Raw genomic sequence first — 18,783 nt, 5'->3', positions numbered from 1 at the left:
CAGCACTTCTGACTTACTGATTTTTGTTCTGCCATCAGCATGATTGGCACATTGTCCTTGGACACAGTGAAGTGAAAGCCATTCCAACAGATTAATGAGTAGCCAGACTGTACAACTAAGAATTCAGGAGCAGATACAGCCACAGCCACACAGTCAGTGTATGTTTGTTAAGCAGCTTGCATAATCCCATGTTTTAATGGAGGAGCTGGGTTCTTAAAGTGTCACCAAAGTTCATCAGCAAAGCCTTCATGTTCTCACTGTGTCCCTGCTGCTGTGAATTCAAGAGCCACTCTCTCTGTTTCTCTTTGCACATACAGTGCCCCTGAGAGTAGTGGGTTTGGAGATCAGCTTCCAGGGAGGTGGAAAAAGGGAAATAGCTTCCAGCCAGGGCTGTTGCTTTTGTCCCATAATGTTGCGGGCAACCACAGGTGGGCTGCAAAAAAGGGTAGGGAAGAGCATGACAAAGGAGTCAGGAAAATGGAAGCACTGAAAGAGTGAGGTTTCATCAGACGAGTGGTTCACTCTCATTCTAGCACTTTTTCTGATTAAGGGGTGGGACTGTGAGCTGGGAGGCTTGGCTAAAAGATAAGAGCAGTCCACCTGTGGGAGTGCTTCACACAACCAGGCTCCAGTGTACTGGAGAGGACTTGTGGTACCAGCAACCTAGCTGCTCTGGGGGTGACTGAGTTCTTGGTGCAAGAAATCAGCGGTGGCAAGATTCAAAACAGACACACCAGTCAACATGAGCACGGCAGGCAAAGTAAGCAACAGTTTGTATTAGGAAAGTTTCTTTGCTGCAGCTGAGTAATGCATTTTTAAATGTGAATTCTTTGCAGGAACACTGTAAATCCTGGTGGTATAGCACAGATTAGAGTTAAGGATGAAGCTGGTACAGAAAAGCTGCATTTGCAGGCTGCCGTAGTTTCCTAGGAAATGGTTGTTAACTCTTCAAGGCAATAGTTTATTTGAGGCAACATAACAGCACTAGAATAAATATAACATCTTGTCTGGGTTATCAAGCTGTTTTTAATCTCTGATTGCATCGTTTAAAATATGATAGAATGTACTAAGTGTTTAGATCAATGTATTTATCTACCAGTTTCCATTCTGAGATCCTACAGTAGTTTAAAATATTTTTAGTATATTTATAATTCTATCAGCTTGTTTTCTAAAAAGAAGATATAGCTAATATTGTGTTAAATTTCAGGGTGAATTGTGCTGGCATTAGGACAGCCATTAAATTTGGATATGCATATAACAAGTCTCAAACTTTAGTTAATGAAGACCAGAAGTAAATTTCACATGCAATGCAATACTGAGCTGGGATTGAAGTGAGTCATTACATCTTTGCTAGAAATTGGATGACAAGAGAGATGGAGGTTGATACTAATACATGTTCCTTCTTGCACTGCTGGCAAGATGCTACAGGCACCCAGGGACCTGCAAGAGGGATTAAGGGACAAGCAACTAGAAATGGAAAACAACTGAAAGTATGTACGTTTCTAGAATGTGCCTTAAGATAGTACCAAGATCATTTGCTGTTACTGCCAGCTGTCTTCACTATTCTAAAACCAAAAGAGAAAGGGAAAAAATGCCCTTTAACTCTGAGTTACTGCAAGTGCAAAATTAATTGTAGCTTACTCTAGGTAAATTCACCAAGTCCAGTCCTCTACTCAGCATTGGATGGAGCACAGTAAATGAAGGGTTGTGATATAGCTTAACTGCTTTGATTTCACCATGTTTATCTTAGAATAACACGGGAGTTACAGTGCAATTTATGTAACCAAGCAGCATAATCCTTTAAAGGGTTATGTAAAAAGGTGTGTTTCTACACCTGCCCTCCTCCACTGCAGTAACTCACACGACTGGTAGAACTCAGGAGCAGAGAAACAACTGTTATGGCAGTGCTTGTTTTAGCAGATGAAGTGGGTGATAATGTGCTGTTGCTGCATCTGTGGGATCCTGTTGCAATCCGCAAAAGCTCACAGGGACTAAGCAGTCAGAAAAATACAGAGTTAACTAATGTCTCATTATAGGAGAGATTACCTCTGTGTAGTGCTATATCAGTTTGCACAGGTGTCCTTTCAGCCGTCACTTCATGGCTGAACTTGGGCTATACTAGAATGTTTATAAATCTGTACTAGGCTCTGAATTCCATTTTTAGCAGTTTTGTCAGTTCCCAACACAGACAGTTTTAGACAATACAGACTTCATCACAGCCTGATAAGTGACATCATCTAGTGTGCCAGCTTTAAGAAGATACAAATACAGACAAGTAATCCAACACAGCAAAAGAAATTTCCCAAGGAAGTTAGCAAAGGAGCAATGAGAATGGGTGAGGTATCCCATTACCTAGGAGACTATTACACATGCAGCTGAAAACTTGATGTGACAGAATGATGAGCAAAATCAGACATGATCTTGGTGGGGGGGAAAACAGGCTTACACTGACCTTTGGTGTTGATTTTTGTTGTTTTGTTTGGTTTTCTTTCCTGTAGTTTCTCTCTTGTGTCCACAATTATGAGCAGGAGTTTCACATGCAGAAAGGGAAGAATTGGTGTGATGACTTGAAAATGCAAGTGCCATTCCCATTTTCTTTGTTCTGTTTGTAGGTTATTAAATGCAAGGCAGCAGTGCTGTGGGAAGCCAATAAACCATTCAGTATTGAGGAAGTGGAAGTTGCCCCACCAAAAGAACATGAAGTTCGTATAAAGGTACTGAAAATAAAATTTACAACAACTCCTGTGACTTGCATTCTATCTTGCTTTTAACCAGAATTAGTTCTGTAAATTTTTAAGACCCAGTCAGAAAACATTTTACTAGAAAGTAGTTACTAATCAGTGAGCTCCTATGAACATGTTTAAAGTCCTTAATTTGATAATGAGGTTCTTTAAAAAAAAATATATATATTGTCAGGGTTGCATTTTGTGTTTACTGATATCTGTTTTTCTAATAGGCTGAAAAAATTACAGTACAAGGCAAAAATCAGAATTTCCTATAGTGTGGAGCAAGAAAATTTCTTTTGCTTTGTTTGAATCTGGGCTAGGAAATAGCTCATTAGGCCTGGGAGCTTCCTTTTTTACCTGGATATTGGCCTCAGTGGAATTTAGCAGCTGCCTTAATTTTTGAAAAGTTTCAAGTGTTACATACATGAGGAAAACCCTCTCATGGGGCTGACAAATCCATATGTCAGAATAAAAGTTGTAAACACATACCTGAATATTTCAAAAGAAATAGTGCTTTTCTAGCTGGAAGAAAAGGCAAAATGTCATATAAAACACTATGTAGCTTAATTTTTTTAATGTAATATATACAAATATTTTAAGTATATACACTGCACAATAATACAATTATTGTGTAATTATATATAAAATAATTTTATAATACATAATTTATATAAAATATCTATTATATATTGTCATATAATCTAAATGTAATAAATACAAAATATACACAATATTTCTATGTTTATAAATAATATGTGATGTTTAATTTGTATTTACATAATTTTATAATATTTATATAATATTTCACACTTTTCTTTTTAAGTAGTTACATATAAATAATAGGAATAATTTAATTTACTCTGTTCTCCCTATATAATTGTATCACTAGAACATTAGTTCTACAGAAAATACAGAAAATCTTCAGACTCCCTCTAGAGCTCAGCACTACATAGCAAACATTCACAAAGGAGTTTTGCCCTGTAGATTAAAGACTAATAAACACCAAGAAAATCTTAAATCAGAAAACTAAATTTGTTTTACCTGTAGATTTATTGCGTGCAGCTTGGATTTTGGAGAGAAGCAAGCAGCTTCTCCAAATGTAGAATATAATTTCACTTACGCATATAACATGACACAATTAAATGCAGAAATATTCTTGTCTTTCCTGTGAATCAGGTCATGGCCACTGGGATCTGCCGCTCTGATGACCATGTGATAACTGGTGCATTGGTTATGCCTTTTCCAATAATTCTTGGGCATGAAGCAGCTGGTATTGTGGAGAGTGTTGGGCAGGGAGTGACTTCAGTCAAGCCAGGTATGAAACAACACTGAAAACAAATCCTGTGTTGAGTTTCCAGACTCCTCCTTAAGTCAAAGATTTTCTTTTCTTTTTACTGCACAGGAAAATATTCCAATTTCAACTTTTTCAAGGATACCTCTAAGGATATAAACCTGCTGTTTATGCCTTTCTGTGTCCCCAATATACTTTCAGATTTTCTACTCGATTTCTTTTGGTTTTGGCAAAAAAACATCTGCAGCTTGCTTTCCATCTACATAGTGCTTTTCCTGTTGTGGGACTAAGAACGTAGAGTCATTGCTGTTGTTCATATGAAATCAGGCATTAGCTGCAGGTTCTCTGAACAGAGTTTATACAGCTCACCTTTCTCAAGAATAAGGCAAAGCAAAGCACTAGATGACAAACATGTCAAAGCACCTTTTAATTCTCTTAACAGCTAAATAATCCATTGACTTCAGTTGATCAGAACTTAGGTCTTACTTCACTTTAAAAGCATCAGGGCACAACTGGAGTGCCCACCCTGGTGCAGGCTTTGCAGGTGGGCAGCACCAGTGCAGGTGAGGTAGCACTGCTCCCTGAGGACTGGATTGCTCTGAGGACAGCTGCTCGTCTCCCTGTGTTCTCTTTGAACCACAGTGCATAGATAGTGAAAGATGGCAATTTTCAGCCAAGTGCTGCAAGATGAGATGGGATTCCTCTACACTTTTATAGGACCGAAAAAATTCTAACAAGGGCTAAATTATTAAGAGAAAATATGCAGTGAAAAAAATCTACACAGAATCACTCAATTTCTAGGCAGTTTGTAATGATACCTGAGTAGCCCACTTTTAACACCTCTGTACTTCCAGTGTCTTTATCCATATTGACAAGCATGAAGTCTGTCCAAAGCAGGTTGGTATGTATAACAAAAAACAAAAAAAACCCAAAAAAACAAAAAAAAAAAAAAAAACCAAAACAAAACAAAAAAAAAAAATTAGAGATTCCTGCTTTTACTCCAAACAAATATGTATATTGCAAATTTCAGTGACAGCTCTAGCTGTATTTTCTGTTATGTCTGGGTTCATAAATCTCTCTGTTATGTAATTCTTGCTGCCCCGTGTTTCCAGGTGAACTGAAATAGCAGGCCTGAACACATACATGCACAAAATCACATTTCTCAGATGTTGCTTAATTTACACCTCCAGGTTCTGAAAAAAAGGCTTCCACTTGTGCAACATTCCTTTAACAAAATTATTACTAAGACCATAACACAGTTCTAAGTTAACTCAGGATTGAGGTAGTGGGGGCATTTAATGTTCTGTAGGTATTTTTTATTTTTTGGCGGAAATCAAAAATTTCCCTTGACTTTCAATGTGTCAAGGATTAGCCACATTTTAAAACTGACAAATCATAAACTGATATATATTAGGAAGTACCTCTTTAGAGATTATTAGGCATTTACCATATATCATTGCTGTGGAAATTGCATAGGAGTAAAAAAATTGCACTGGGAAGCTATGTTCTACTTTGTTAATCACATAATTGTGCTAGAGAATTAGAGATGCTGGCTTAAATTGTGTGTGCACTGCTTCTCAAACAAGTATTTTACCTACCTTTACTCAACACAACAGTAATAGGACTGCTATATAGTAAAGATGCTTAAAAGGACTGGCAAATTAATGTTTATTTCTCCATTTTTTGTATGCACAGTTTAAAGCCCTGTTATCTTGGCACTCCAATCTGCTGTCCTAGTGGATGTCAATTTTTATCTCAGTTTCTTTACTGAAAGAAGGTGTATTACTACCTTCTTTTCACGCAGGAGATGCAATAACCTGCTGAACAAGTACTTCAGAAGTGTCAGTAGATAACATAGTTTTATGACATAGGTCTGACTCAGTTCTATGGAAAGACACCAGAAATTTTGCATATCAATATTAGTTGTCATAACTTTGCCCTAATTATGTCTTTTATATAAAACACAGAGAGATGGTTTATCTTACAAATGCAGCAGAAGGAAATAAAACCATCACTGCATTCCTAGTGCATACTTGCCTGGGGATTAAATACACTTGCTTCATGTTTTTACCTGCATGCATCTTGTTTGCTTTTTTTAAATCCTCTGTCATTACTGTTCTATTTCTAGGAGATAAGGTTATTCCACTCTTTGTTCCACAGTGTGGGGAGTGCAAGAGCTGCTTAAACACCAAGGGTAACCTGTGCAGTAAAACTGAGTGAGTTTTCTTGGATTACTTACAACCCTAATTTGATTTGACTTTATCCAAAACTGATTATAAGCAACAAATTTAATTTGCCATTATTTCTGGTCATCTTTCGAGCAGTCTTGGTAAAAGTGCTGGATTAATGCCTGATGGCACCACCAGATTCACCTGTAAAGGAAAAGCAATTTACCATTTTCTTGGTACAAGTACCTTCACTGAATACACAGTAGTGCATGAATCTGCTGTAGCCAAAATCGATTCTGCTGCTCCTCTGGAAAAAGTTTGTCTAATTGGCTGTGGATTTTCAACTGGTTATGGGGCTGCTCTGCAGACTGCCAAGGTAAATATTGTGGTGGGTGTTTCTGATATTTTATGGTGTCTGTTCAAGATTGTGTAGCCTGCAAGTGGGTTGTCAGCATGGCAGCCACGAGGTACAGACTCTGTTTAGTTCAGTGTGGAAAGAAGATACTAGTTCTTTGCCTACTTCAGATTCTGTCTCTAGGGTACTCAGAAGTCTTTAGTTCAAAATCCAGTAAAATTGCTTATTACCATCTATAATGTTTTGCCTCAGAGCTTTATCACCTCTAGAAAAATGGGGCAACAGACTTCTTTTTTTTTTCTTTTTTTTTACTGTAACTGAAGTCTAGGAATACATAGGAGCAACACATATAGGCAACACTCACAACTGTAGCAATATATGAGCAATATATCAATGTGAGTTTTAGAGCTGGCACTGTCTCCAGTTGATTGATGCTACAGATCTTAACACCACTGGAATATCATTTAAAAAGTGTGTCTAAACCGGAAGCTGGGGCATATAATGAAAACTTAGTCTCAGAAATGTATGTCAAGGATAATTTCTCTTAGTCACATGTAGCATTATAACAGTACAGCTGGCTACTGCACTAGCAGGTATCCATGTGCAAAATCCTTCTCAGCAGGTAAACTCTAAATTGCAAGTGGCTTAAGTGAAATCATGTTGATAATGAGGAAATGCATGGTACTTTCCCTAGCCTGTAACAATATGCCATGTTTACATGGTTGTTATTATAGGTGGAACCAGGCTCCACCTGTGCTGTCTTTGGCCTTGGAGGAGTTGGCCTCTCTGTTGTCATGGGCTGCAAGGTGGCTGGAGCTTCCCGCATCATTGCTGTGGACATCAATAGCGACAAGTTTGCCAAGGCCAAGGAGCTGGGAGCCACCGACTGCGTCAACCCTAAAGATTTCAACAAGCCCATCCACCAAGTGTTGATGGAAATGACCGGTGGGGGTGTGGACTACTCCTTCGAGGTCATCGGCCGTATGGATACCATGGTATGCAACCAAAAGATGAGGTGAGACCTGTTAGCTCTCCCTTCACCAAGCCACCAAGCACCGAGGAGCTGGGAGCCACTGGCAGAGTACCAAGCTAACTTCAAACCTGTTAAGTGCAGCTGTCAGCCACTAAGATGCAGGGACAGAAGCATGCACAGAAATTTAGGAAAGGGAACTTCACTATAGTGCCCTGGCCAAACCAGGGTGGCTACATGTCTCGTATTTCACATGCTCTTCAAAAGTGGCTTATCACTAATAGTTTAGACAAAATGGGTGACAGGAGCAAAGCTAGGATATACTTAACCAGTGAGAGCAGATACAATGGACAATTTTTAATGTGGTTTCAGTTACAAAAAATTAATTGCAAGCAGAGCCCTGAGAGGAGGAGATGGAGTTCAAATTTCTGTGCCCCAAGGACAAATCTTGCCTGACTCTGGGTGTCCCTCTGTTTCTGATGCAGACTTCAGCCTTGGCCTGTTGTCAGTATAACTACGGAGTCAGTGTGATTGTGGGAGTGCCCCCTGCAGCACAAAAGATCTCCTTTGATCCCATGCTCCTCTTCACTGGTCGCAGCTGGAAAGGCTCGGTCTTTGGAGGTAAGGACTTGGAAAGATGTGGTTCAACTGGCTTGAGAAACTTGTAAATCATCTTGAATGAAACAGGATACATCAAATTAATTGCTTAGGCTGTGTTATTGGAAGCAGTATTGATGGCTGTTTTGCTGATAAAGAAGTTGAAAGGGAATTAATTATGGGAACTATAATAGCAAGTGAAGGAAGGAAAAAAACAGAGAGGGAGGGAGGGGGAAGAAAGGGAAGAGAAGAAGAGACAAAAAGAAAGAGAGACATAAAAAGACAGAAAACAGAGAAAAAGAGGGAGGAAAAAGAAGAAAGGAAAGTGAGTAAAAGGGGAGAGAAATGAAAAATAAATGAGGGGGAGGGGAGGGAGGAGGTTGGATAAAAATAAAGAGGAGAAAAAAGGTAAGGAGAGAGATAAAAGGAGATAAAGGATAGAAGATGAAGTAAAAAAAAAAAAAAGAAGAGAAAATCATAAAGAGGGAGAGAGGACAGAGGGAGGGGAGAAAAAGAGCAAGTGCAAAAAGGAGAATGAGAGGAATAGAGAGGGAAAGATAGCAGGAGAGATGGAGAGTCAGGACTGTAAAGGACATCAGGGCTTACACTCAGCTGATTTCCACAGAGGTCAGACCACAACTTAGTCCCTGGCCAGCTGCCAACAGTCCCTTCCCATTCTTTCTCTTTTTGGAGCTCTCTCAGAAGTCCCACACTCAGCAAGTCTCAGCTTGCTCAACTCAAAGGCCATAGAAAACTTGTTTCCAATACCAGGTTTTCTCACTTGTAACCTGTTCCCCTCATGTAATCAAAAGATACCTGAATAAAATACCAGAGACAAATCAGGTTCCTCTGGAAGAGCATTCTACTGTTTATGACAGCTTTATCTAGTGGTGCTTGTAAGAAAAGAGAGACACATCCACCACCCACTCCCCAGTTTTGAGCAGACAATCAAGTTTCAACTTACCAACATGGCTGTTGGCACTCTGGCTTTTGTATGAAGTGTAATTAAGTTGAAACAGTGTTTGATGTGGGGGAAAGTTTGGATTCTGTAAAGACTGACATTTGTACTAGTCTTTTACTGGGTTGGTATATGTGGAATAGCTGCACTTTGTCCCATGTTTTCTGCTGGCACCCTGTGTTACAAAGGTAAAGCCATGCTGCCACATTTCATCCTATTACTTTCCTATAGAAAGTTTATCTAAAAATTTAATCTGCCCTGGGTTTTATGTATTTTCAGAAGCATTTAATTTCATTATGCATTTTCTGTGGGGTTTTATTCAGGCTGGAAGAGTAAAGATGCAGTTCCCAAACTGGTTGCTGACTATATGAAGAAAAAGTTTGTTCTGGATCCATTAATAACCCACACACTACCTTTGACAAAGATCAATGAAGGATTTGATCTTCTAAGGACAGGAAAGAGGTAAACATAATTTGTAAATGTAAAGGTTCTGTATAAATAACCTAAAGGAGATGTATGGTAAGACAAAATCTGACTTCACGGCCTTCCCCTTCATGCTGGGGAAGGCAGCCCAGCATGCCCCTTAATTCCTCCCAGTGTGTTCCCATGGGTTGCAGCTGGAGTAATAAAGCCAGCAAACCTTCCGTTTTTGAAATGCAGCAGGCCCTTGCAAAGGAACTTTCAGATTTTAGTTTGAGCAGAGACACTGGGTGGCAGAGGAAGAAAAGACTACACAATTGAGGAAGTCCCAGTACCCATTGGAAAAAAGCACACAACCAAGGGAGCATGGGAGTGCCAAGCTGCAGAGTGTCAAGTGTTAGCTACATCATATTCCAAGAAACATTTCAGGATGAGGAGCAGGAACACAGAAATAATCTATTCCTCTTGTGAATTAGAGAACAGAGTCCCAGTCCAATTGGTCCTAAAGTCACTGGGTACTTTACCTTGAGCATCAGAGCTTTTAAAAAAGGAAAGTACTTGGTATATATATACATTGCAAACTCAGAATTTAACTCTTGTGCTTTCCTCAAATATTGTGGAAATTCAGCTCAGACTGTTTTCACAGGGTAATGAAATTGGAAATTTTTTTTTGTCAGAGACATTTGACAAGACTAACCATGGGAATTGAAAACTGTCCTTAGCAGAAGTAGGAAATACATTTGTATATCTTAATATGTGTGGGGACTACCCTTTTTGAAAGTTCTAGATGTTTATAACTTACAGAGTCTGGAGAATTACAGTCATGTTTTCATTGTCATTTGCTAGCAGTTGTTTTAGATGTTCCTTGCTCTGAATATAAAGAGCAAGTAACAGAAGAATTTCAGTCCCTAGGTTTGTTCTCAGGTTCTAACGATGAAGCACACACTTCATTTTTTGATTGTCCTTTTTTTACATAGGCTGTAAATGCTAGTTTTAGTTTTTAGTATAACAAATGGGAAAGTGGTGAGGACAGAAATGCCAGCAGCTTTGCTAAGATACTGATAGTCCGCCTGAAGATGGAGGCACATTGCAGCTGATCATTTTTATGGAGTATTAGTACTTCAGTGTTTCAGAGCAGAATAACCTATACCAATAAGCTGTAATTGGAAAGATGTGTCTAAGCCCCTCTCTGAGGAACTTCTCTGGCTGTAGCTGGTACTTAATTACCAAGAGCCCTGGGTGTCACCAGTGAAGGCTTTGCAGTCTTCTGTGAATTTTGTTCTCTACATCTGCAGCAAAGTTTGCATATCTGTTCTGTCATTTTACTGCAAGCCAGGGCGGGGGCAGGCAGGGAGGGAGTACCTGTTTGACAGCAATAGCACAGATTATCAGAGAAAACAGCAGTGTTCTGCTGATGCCAGCCCAGGGCATCACTAACTCGTCATTTTATATTGCAGCATCCGCAGTGTCCTGACATTTTAGGATTCCCAGATATTAACCAGCAGATGGCTCAGCACCAGTATGAACTTCACTGTCCTCAAATACAACTTACATGAAACATAAAACAAGATTATCCTGAAAGATCTACCACTACCTTTGAATAAAAGAATTAAGCTCCAGCCTCTCTTTTCAAGCACAGAATTTATAAACGAAGTCATCTTTTTCCTTCTACCTCTTTTTCATCATTCTTGTTTTAAATCCTATATATTATGCTGCAATTTTTTAAATAGCCAGTTATGAATTACAGGACTTGCTCCTGTCACAGGTGTTCTAAAAAGTTAGGATTTTTAAAAATTACTTATAATAATCTTTTAATAAAATAAAAAGGAAGGGAACTGTTACTTTAGGCTTCCATAACACTGCAAGCTTAAAAAATTTCTACATGCAGTTCAGCATAGTAAAATTCTAGGTTAGAACTGTGTATCCACCCTGAATGACTGTATCATTCCAGTGCCTAATAAGCAAGGAATGATATAGCAGAAGTTAAAATTTATGGTGACCATGTGTTTGAAATAATAATTTAAGTAAATCATAGACTTAGGTACTGGAGAATGTCTCACCACTCAGTATTTTACCAGATTAACACTCACAAATATTTTATGTAAAACTGGTGTAATGTTGTTCTGTATTGTGGTCGGTATTTGGTGCTTTGGGTTTTTTTTTTTATTTTTTATTTTTATGCCTCTTTCTTGGGGTTGTTTTAGTTGTTGAACAGTGTGGTTTAAGACCTTTGGCCAATTTATACAAATGCCTCTGATGTTTGGGAAGCAGTGTGAAGAAATACAAATGTGCATCAAGTATTGTTTTTTGTTCCCCTTATACAAAGGGGAGGCTCCTTAATTTCTTAAGTATGAATACAGAATAAATGGGAAGAAACAGGTGACTGGTAACAGTTTGCAACAACCCAAACATAAACCATCTTACTGTTTTCTGAATTTGCAATGTGGAAAAAGAAACAGGAGCTATTTCTATCTTGGCAAATATGGTCCACATTGACATATCTTTAGCATGGACTAATCAGAGCTCGCAGGCACTCACACGCTTTGCAGCTGGGTAGAAGAGCCTGTGAAGCAAGGGGACTGTGCTACAGATTACTTACCTGTTTGTGTCAGCAGAAAGAGTCTTTGAGTGGCCCAGCTAGTTTCATGATTTGAGGACAAGAGATCACAGTTTAATGATTTGAGAATCAAGAGACTACAGTTTAACCTTAAACACATCTATAAACTAAATTCACACAACAATTGAGAGCTGAACTTTGGTCATCAGTGTAAAAGAGCTAAAGTACAACAAATCTCACTTCTATCCTCTTCAGGATGATGCAAAGCCCATTTTTGTGGTTGTCATCTGCCAAGCATAGTAAACGCCAGCTGTTAGTATCTTTAGTACAATAGTTGCTGGAGTCCAAAACAATAAACTCATTAAATCATTTTTATTAGGGATATTTTATAAGGCAGCCATCTAGATCTGTCTTCACATGGAGGAATGAAGTGTATTCTGACTGGGGAACAACAAAAAGTTCATACTTTCCTGGAGTGTTCTGCCTGCAGACCCTCATCAACACTCAGCTGAAGATGAATTTGTTTGTGTGATTGTATAGCTTGGACAGAAGGGTTCTGATGGCCCTTCCTAATGACTCTCTGGCCCTGAGGTACTCCAGGGGGGTCCAGGAGCATTGGATAGCTCTGGACAGCTCTTGCACAGCTCTGTGTAAGCCTCCATTTAGGAGCTTTCCTGGGAGCAAATAGAGACCACATGCCCCATCAGAGCACCAACTGTCCACTAGCACATGATGACACCACGAAAAATCCACAAAATATATGAGAAATCCAGTAACTTCCCAAGAAGCAAACTACCAGACAAAGCACAAATGGTGTTTCCTCAGACCTTGAACTATTGGCAGTGTTTAACTGAACATCACTTGGCTTTGTGTACAGTTGAGCACTCCCATGTTTCTGCTCTCCCACCACACCCCACCCACCCAGACACTCCCCCAGGAATGCTCCAGTGTGCAGCTCTATTTTCACATGCTTTTAAGATCATGCTCCTTGACAGTGCATCAAGGCCAAATTATCATTCCCACACAACATAATTTCCTCCAATGATTCCTGGTTATCAGATGAAGACCACGGATCCCAGTAATAAAAACAACTGTGCTACACAGATAGCTGAGAGACAACAAGACTATAAATTTATTTTTTCTCTAACAAGGTACACAAATCATACTAGAAGTCATGCAAGATTTATTTCTTTTTTAATGCAACAGGTTGACCAGGCTGAATACTGAAAATCTTTAAAACTTCATTCTAAAACTCCTTATTCCTGGGAAATTATACATCATCATCATTCATGGTCTGGTTGAGGCTACCAGAGGTGTGCAAACAAATGTATGAAAAAGTAGAAATTTCTTGGGAAAAACTGCTTAACATCCCTGTTTACCTGAAATACAGATAAAAATTATCCACAAGTGCATGTCTGCTCTAGAGCCAGCTGCTCACCTCCAAGACAGGAGCATGTAATCAACTAGAGGTTGGGTTGACCACCAGGGCTGGGAAACTGAATGCCAAGCAGCATGTCCATGTAGCTGGGACCACTGTCACACCACAGGGCTGCCATGCTCTGTGCAAGAGCTCAAACAGCTGCTGGGGCAGGACAGAGCAGCTGGGCTGCATCCCTGAAGCTGGAGACAGGTTCAGGGAACTTGAGAGCTGGGGGCTTGGCCAGCCAACTCTGAGTCCTGGAGCTGCTACCAACCTCCCCCCTCAGCCCATGAAACAGGGCTGGGACATTCAGTAGCAAGCACCAACACAAACCTCTGTGGGCAGTCTGCTGAACACATAAATGTGGGGCTGATGTCTTCCCAAACACAGAAACAGTTCTCAAACACACATGGTGATGATCTTATCCTGGTCCTCCAACAAGCTCTTGCTCATTCTGTCTCTCCTACACATCACCTTATCCAGTGCTTCAGCAGAAAACAGCTCTGGGGGAACCTGAAGAGCCCAGAGGGTCTGAACCCACAAACCTGGTTACATAGGAATGAAGGAAATGTGTCCTTGGAAAAAAAAATCCTTACTTGACAGACCCTCCCCTAACTGCTCTGGTGAAAATAGCTGCAATACCACAGACAGTAAAGCTTCATCCCAGAAGGCGATGCATCTTTGTCCACCAAACCACATTTTCAGGGCCTTTATTTGGTTTTTGGTTTTTCTGGTGGTTTGGGGAGGGGGGTTGGTTTGTGGGTTTTTTTTTTTTTTTGGTTGGTTGGTTGTTTTTTTGTTTTGTTTTGTTTTTTTAATTTTTAACGTCTTTGCAAATATTGTGGTGTGAATGGCCACCAGGTCAAATACTCCAACCTGGCAAAAAGGGGACGCCAAGGAAGCCCCAGCAGTGATGCAGATCTCCTCTCTCCAAACCTGCCAAAAGCAGCTGGAAGGAATAAACCAATTTTCTGAGCTCTCTCAGCCTTTTAGGCGGGGAGGGCAGGGAATGAAGCAAGGGCAGAGTCGCTGATAAAAGCCTCCCTGGAGCACTTCTGCTCCTATCCATCTCCCTGCCGCTATCCAGCTCCTCCCCTCAGCACTCACGGTGCCGCCCAGCATCCAGCGCCTGACACAGATTAACCAGCGCTCTCCAGGGACGGTGCCGCACCGGGACTGCTCCCGCTCCACGCCTGGGGGATTCTGCAACACGCGGAGGCAGCAGCTTCCCTCCAGCCTGCGACAGCGACAGACACAGCTCTGCTAACACCACATGGCCACTGCGGGAAAAGTAAGGACAACGCATTTCCCATCCTCCTTTCCGAGGTGCCCTGCTCTTGGCGAAATGCGCTGCAAAAGGCTCAGCCTGCACACCGCTCTGAATGCCCGCTTTCCTCCGACCTTGTTCCCCCACCTCTTCCAAACCCCTGTGGAGTTCACCAGATTCTGCTCTCAGGCAACTGCACGTGTCCACACCTGCATTAAGTTGTGCATTCCCCCTCTGTCCTGCCCAGCTGCTCAGGAGACAAAATATGGAATTGTGCTGCTCTGAAAAAAACCCTCCTGCTCAGTCCCACTCTGCGCTCCTGCTCTGGCAGCAAACGCAGCTCTTCAGCGCTGCCCTCTTCAGCCACTCACCTCCTGCACTCTACCTTGTCCATGGCAATACCTTTTTCGAGCTGCAAGCTCCATTTTGCTGATGCCAAACTGCTTTGAGTTGATCGGGGGGAAGGGTTTGTGCCATGTCACACACAAATCATCCTTTTGGCAAGGAGAGAAATTATCTAGTTGTCAGCCAGGCTGGGACTGTTTTGTAACCTCTTTTTAGGTACTTTCTGCCCACTGAAACTTAAAGTTCTGTCTTGCTTGCCTTAAGCTGCCACATCTGCCGCATACACCAGATGAACCAATCACTTCATTTCGTATTTCACACTTCACACAAAGTCAGTGTTTACTGAACATTTTTTGGCTTTGCATACAGCAGAGTACTCCAGTGTTTCTGCTCTCCCACCAAATCCCACCCAACCAGCAACCCTCAGAAAACAGCACAGGACAGTTGTGTAGCTCTAGAAGTGTGTGTTACAACGTACAGAGAAACATGTTGTTCAGCTCTGGCTTTGGAGATTGTAGGACAACTGTCGTGGGCTTTTGTCAAAGGTGAACTTCTCCCTGCAATGTATTCCTCTTGGCTGCTTCCAGGTTATCAGGTGCAGGGCTGCTGTTGCCTGGGCCCCGGGCAAACCACTCTCTGTTGAGGAGGTGGAAGTTGCACCCCCAAAGGCAGGGGAAGTCCGGATCAAGGTAAAAATACATTTTAATAACTTTTTCTCCCTTGTGGGTGTTACTCATCTTGTGGCTGTAGCTTGGATAAAACCAAGTGACCTTTGTCCACCCATGTACCTTAACTGTCCAGAGAAGTTCTGTGAAAAATCCTTCCACAAAGTGAGATAAACAGTGGCTGGACTATTTCACCATTAAAGTGAAATAATCACCGTTTACTCTTTCCTCTCAAAACAGATTGTGGCCACAGGCATCTGTCACACTGATGATCATATTTTGAAAGGTTCCTTGCCTAATGTGGAATTCCCAGTTATCCCTGGCCATGAAGGAGCTGGGATTGTGGAAAGCATTGGACAAGGAGTGACCTCTGTGAAACCAGGTAACCAACACACACTCAAATGCATGCTCAGGATTCAGGCCTCAAAGCTCTGCCAAGAGCTCAGAAATTTCCCCCTGCTCCAGAGTCAGTGGTTAAAAAACAAAGTGCACACTCATTGCACTGGACACTCATGCCCAGTTGTCCAATCTGTTCCCCATGTAGATGAGTGGGGCCTGGAGCATTCATCCTTACAGGGAAAGCAGAGCGTTCATGGTAGGGTCCTACTATCAGAAAGCTCAGGAGAGGTGATTCAACAGGCAATGCCCTCAGGGCCTGTGGTGCAAAAGGCATCTAACAGAGATGCACTTTGTTGCAGGAGACAAAGTGATCCCACTTTGCCTCCCTCAGTGTGGGGAATGCAGCTTCTGCCAGAATCCTGAATCCAACTGCTGCCAGAAGTCCCAGTAAGTTTATTTGCCTTCCCCTACATCTATATGGGGTTGACTTTATGACAAATCTGAACCCCCATCAGTGCTTCAGTCAATCAAATACAAATACCTCCATCTCCCCCGCAGTTTCTCTGAACCACAAAACCTGCTGCCGGACAAGACCAGCCGCTTCTCTTGCAAAGGGAAGCAGATCCACCACTTCCTGTGGGTCAGCACCTTTGCAGAATACACCGTGGTCCCAGAATACGCCGTTGCCAAGATAGATGCTGCGGCACCTCTGGACAAAGTCTGCTTGTTTGGCTGTGGGTTTTCCACAGGCTATGGGGCTGCCATCAACACAGCCAAGGTTGGTATTCAGGCGTGTTTAGCACCCCACGGCCACCCTCACAACCTCATCAATCCTGTGCAAAAGAAACCTTCTCCTCCCCCTCTTCCTCCTCCTCTTCCCACTGGAGACTCACAAGAGTCCCGTCTGTGCAGGTAAAACCAGGCTCCACCTGTGCTGTCTTTGGCCTTGGAGGAGTTGGCCTCTCTGTTGTCATGGGCTGCAAGGCAGCTGGAGCTTCCCGCATCATTGCTGTGGACATCAATAGCGACAAGTTTGCCAAGGCCAAGGAGCTGGGAGCCACCGACTGCGTCAACCCTCGAGACTTCAAGAAGCCCATCCAGGAGGTGCTCACTGAGATGACCAGGCAGGGCGTGGACTACTCCTTTGAGGCCATCGGGCATGTGGACACCATGGTAGGTGGCACTCCAGCACCTGTCCTCCCTCCCAGATCATCACAGGCTCCTCTCAGGGTAAAATTCACCCCCATGGGGAGCTCCTCACCTGCTACCTGCACTGCTGGGTATATCTGTGAGAGAAAATAGCACGAATCTTAAAAGAGGCCACAAGCTCTCCAGGTCTGCTCCACAAGCTGGGATGTGTATTTTCAGATGACCAGGGAGGAGCAGGAGTTTGCACAAAAAGAGCCCTCCCCTGACCAATCCATCAGGGCTTTCTCTAATTCTCCTGCCTGTTCCATCAGATTGCTGCCTTGGCTTCCTGCAATATGAACACTGGTGTCTGTGTGATGGTTGGGGTACTTGATTCAGAGATTTCCATTGATCCTGTGCTTCTGCTGACTGGGCGTACATGGAAGGGGACTATGCTTGGAGGTATAAGACTTAAAAATACACTCTAAACAATTCAGCTTTTCCTTTCATGGTGGTTGACATGTCATAGTAAAAGAGGGTTTTCAAGTAAAAGACAACTGAAGAGGAGCACTGCATTGCCTGCATTGAACATTAGCATTAGACATGCAAATAAACCTCTACCTGTTTCACACAGTAACCCACTCATCCTAAAGAGCAGAAAACATTTCACATGTGTGTGCCACTAGCACTGGTCACTCAGTCCTGACCTTCACAGTAACACTACCTTACCATAACAGCCTTTCTACCATTATTCATGCACCTGCTTTCTCCTGTTTCTAGGCTGGAAGACGAGGGAATGTATCCCCAAATTAGTTTCCAGCTACTTGGAGAGGAAATTCAATTCAGACTTGCTGATCACGCACACGCTGCCATTCGCTAAAGTGAACGAGGGATTTGAGTTGTTACATGCAGGAAAAAGGTGAGACCCTGACCAGCAGGAGCTTCAGCAAACCTCAGCACCTCCTCCTAAAATTCCAACTGGCAGAGCATGCAATGCTGGCTTCCCAAAGAGCACATGAGCCTTTTGAGGAAGCAGGGCCTCACAGCTGAATGCTGGCAAGATCTGCCATGGCCCAGAGGGAAGAGCCCATGTTCAGCACAGGGAACCCTCCTGCTCATGGTTCAGCTCAGCACACATCCTGTGGCCCAATCCTGTGAGGGGCTCCCCTCAGCAGGGATTTGAAGGCTGCCCTGCTGCTGCCTGCCTCAAGCAGCTCACTCAGGAACAGACTGGATGACAGAGAAGGTGGCTGGTCCCCAGGCACACCTGCCTGCCACACTGCCTGCTCCTGAGCTGCAGCAAACCCTCCCTTCCCTTCCACTTTTCAGTATCCGCACTGTACTGCTCTTCTGAAGGACACAGCCCAGGAAGCCAAGCGGAGGGACCAGTGCAGCAGATGCTCTCCTGGCCCGGGCCCTTCTCAACCAGCACCTCTCCTTGTGGGGCACCAGGAGAAGAGAATGAGGAACTCACCTGTGCTGGAGTCACTGCTGGTCCTGCTGTGCCTGGACAAAATCCAGATAGATGTCTCTCCCAAAGAAATGCTTTTACTAATAAAGGGTTTCATTCAAACTCA

General features: G+C 42.3%; 2 protein-coding genes across 2 annotated transcripts; both read left to right on the top strand.

Annotated features, from left to right (window-relative positions):
* Positions 1–658: 658 nt before the first annotated feature.
* On the top strand, positions 659–11,156 carry LOC128786892 (alcohol dehydrogenase 1). The gene is made up of 9 exons (XM_053940603.1): positions 659–760; positions 2,613–2,714; positions 3,903–4,041; positions 6,146–6,233; positions 6,342–6,561; positions 7,275–7,535; positions 7,996–8,131; positions 9,389–9,527; positions 10,943–11,156. Exons 1-9 carry the CDS (start codon positions 743–745, stop codon positions 10,965–10,967), a joined length of 1,128 nt encoding a protein of 375 aa, XP_053796578.1. The 5' UTR covers positions 659–742; the 3' UTR covers positions 10,968–11,156.
* A 3,233-nt stretch (positions 11,157–14,389) lies between these two features.
* Positions 14,390–18,783, top strand: LOC128786893 (alcohol dehydrogenase 1). The gene is made up of 9 exons (XM_053940604.1): positions 14,390–14,753; positions 15,662–15,763; positions 15,980–16,121; positions 16,438–16,525; positions 16,637–16,856; positions 16,991–17,251; positions 17,539–17,668; positions 17,987–18,125; positions 18,536–18,783. The coding sequence occupies exons 1-9, from the start codon at positions 14,736–14,738 to the stop codon at positions 18,558–18,560; spliced, it is 1,125 nt and encodes a 374-aa protein (XP_053796579.1). The 5' UTR covers positions 14,390–14,735; the 3' UTR covers positions 18,561–18,783.

Source organism: Vidua chalybeata, chromosome 4 (genome assembly GCF_026979565.1).
Source record: "Vidua chalybeata isolate OUT-0048 chromosome 4, bVidCha1 merged haplotype, whole genome shotgun sequence".
Lineage (NCBI taxonomy): Eukaryota > Metazoa > Chordata > Aves > Passeriformes > Viduidae > Vidua > Vidua chalybeata.
Note: the sequence above shows the minus strand (reverse complement) of the source record. Positions and strands in the feature narration are given on the sequence as shown.

Bases quoted from the DNA above. Each gene is read 5' to 3' on its own strand.
- LOC128786892 (XM_053940603.1), top strand. The intron at 6,234-6,341 runs GTGAGTTTTCTT...TCTTTCGAGCAG, and splicing joins AACCTGTGCAGTAAAACTGA to TCTTGGTAAAAGTGCTGGAT. The intron at 7,536-7,995 runs GTATGCAACCAA...TTTCTGATGCAG, and splicing joins TCGGCCGTATGGATACCATG to ACTTCAGCCTTGGCCTGTTG.
- LOC128786893 (XM_053940604.1), top strand. The intron at 16,122-16,437 runs GTAACCAACACA...ACTTTGTTGCAG, and splicing joins AGTGACCTCTGTGAAACCAG to GAGACAAAGTGATCCCACTT. The intron at 17,252-17,538 runs GTAGGTGGCACT...CTGTTCCATCAG, and splicing joins TCGGGCATGTGGACACCATG to ATTGCTGCCTTGGCTTCCTG.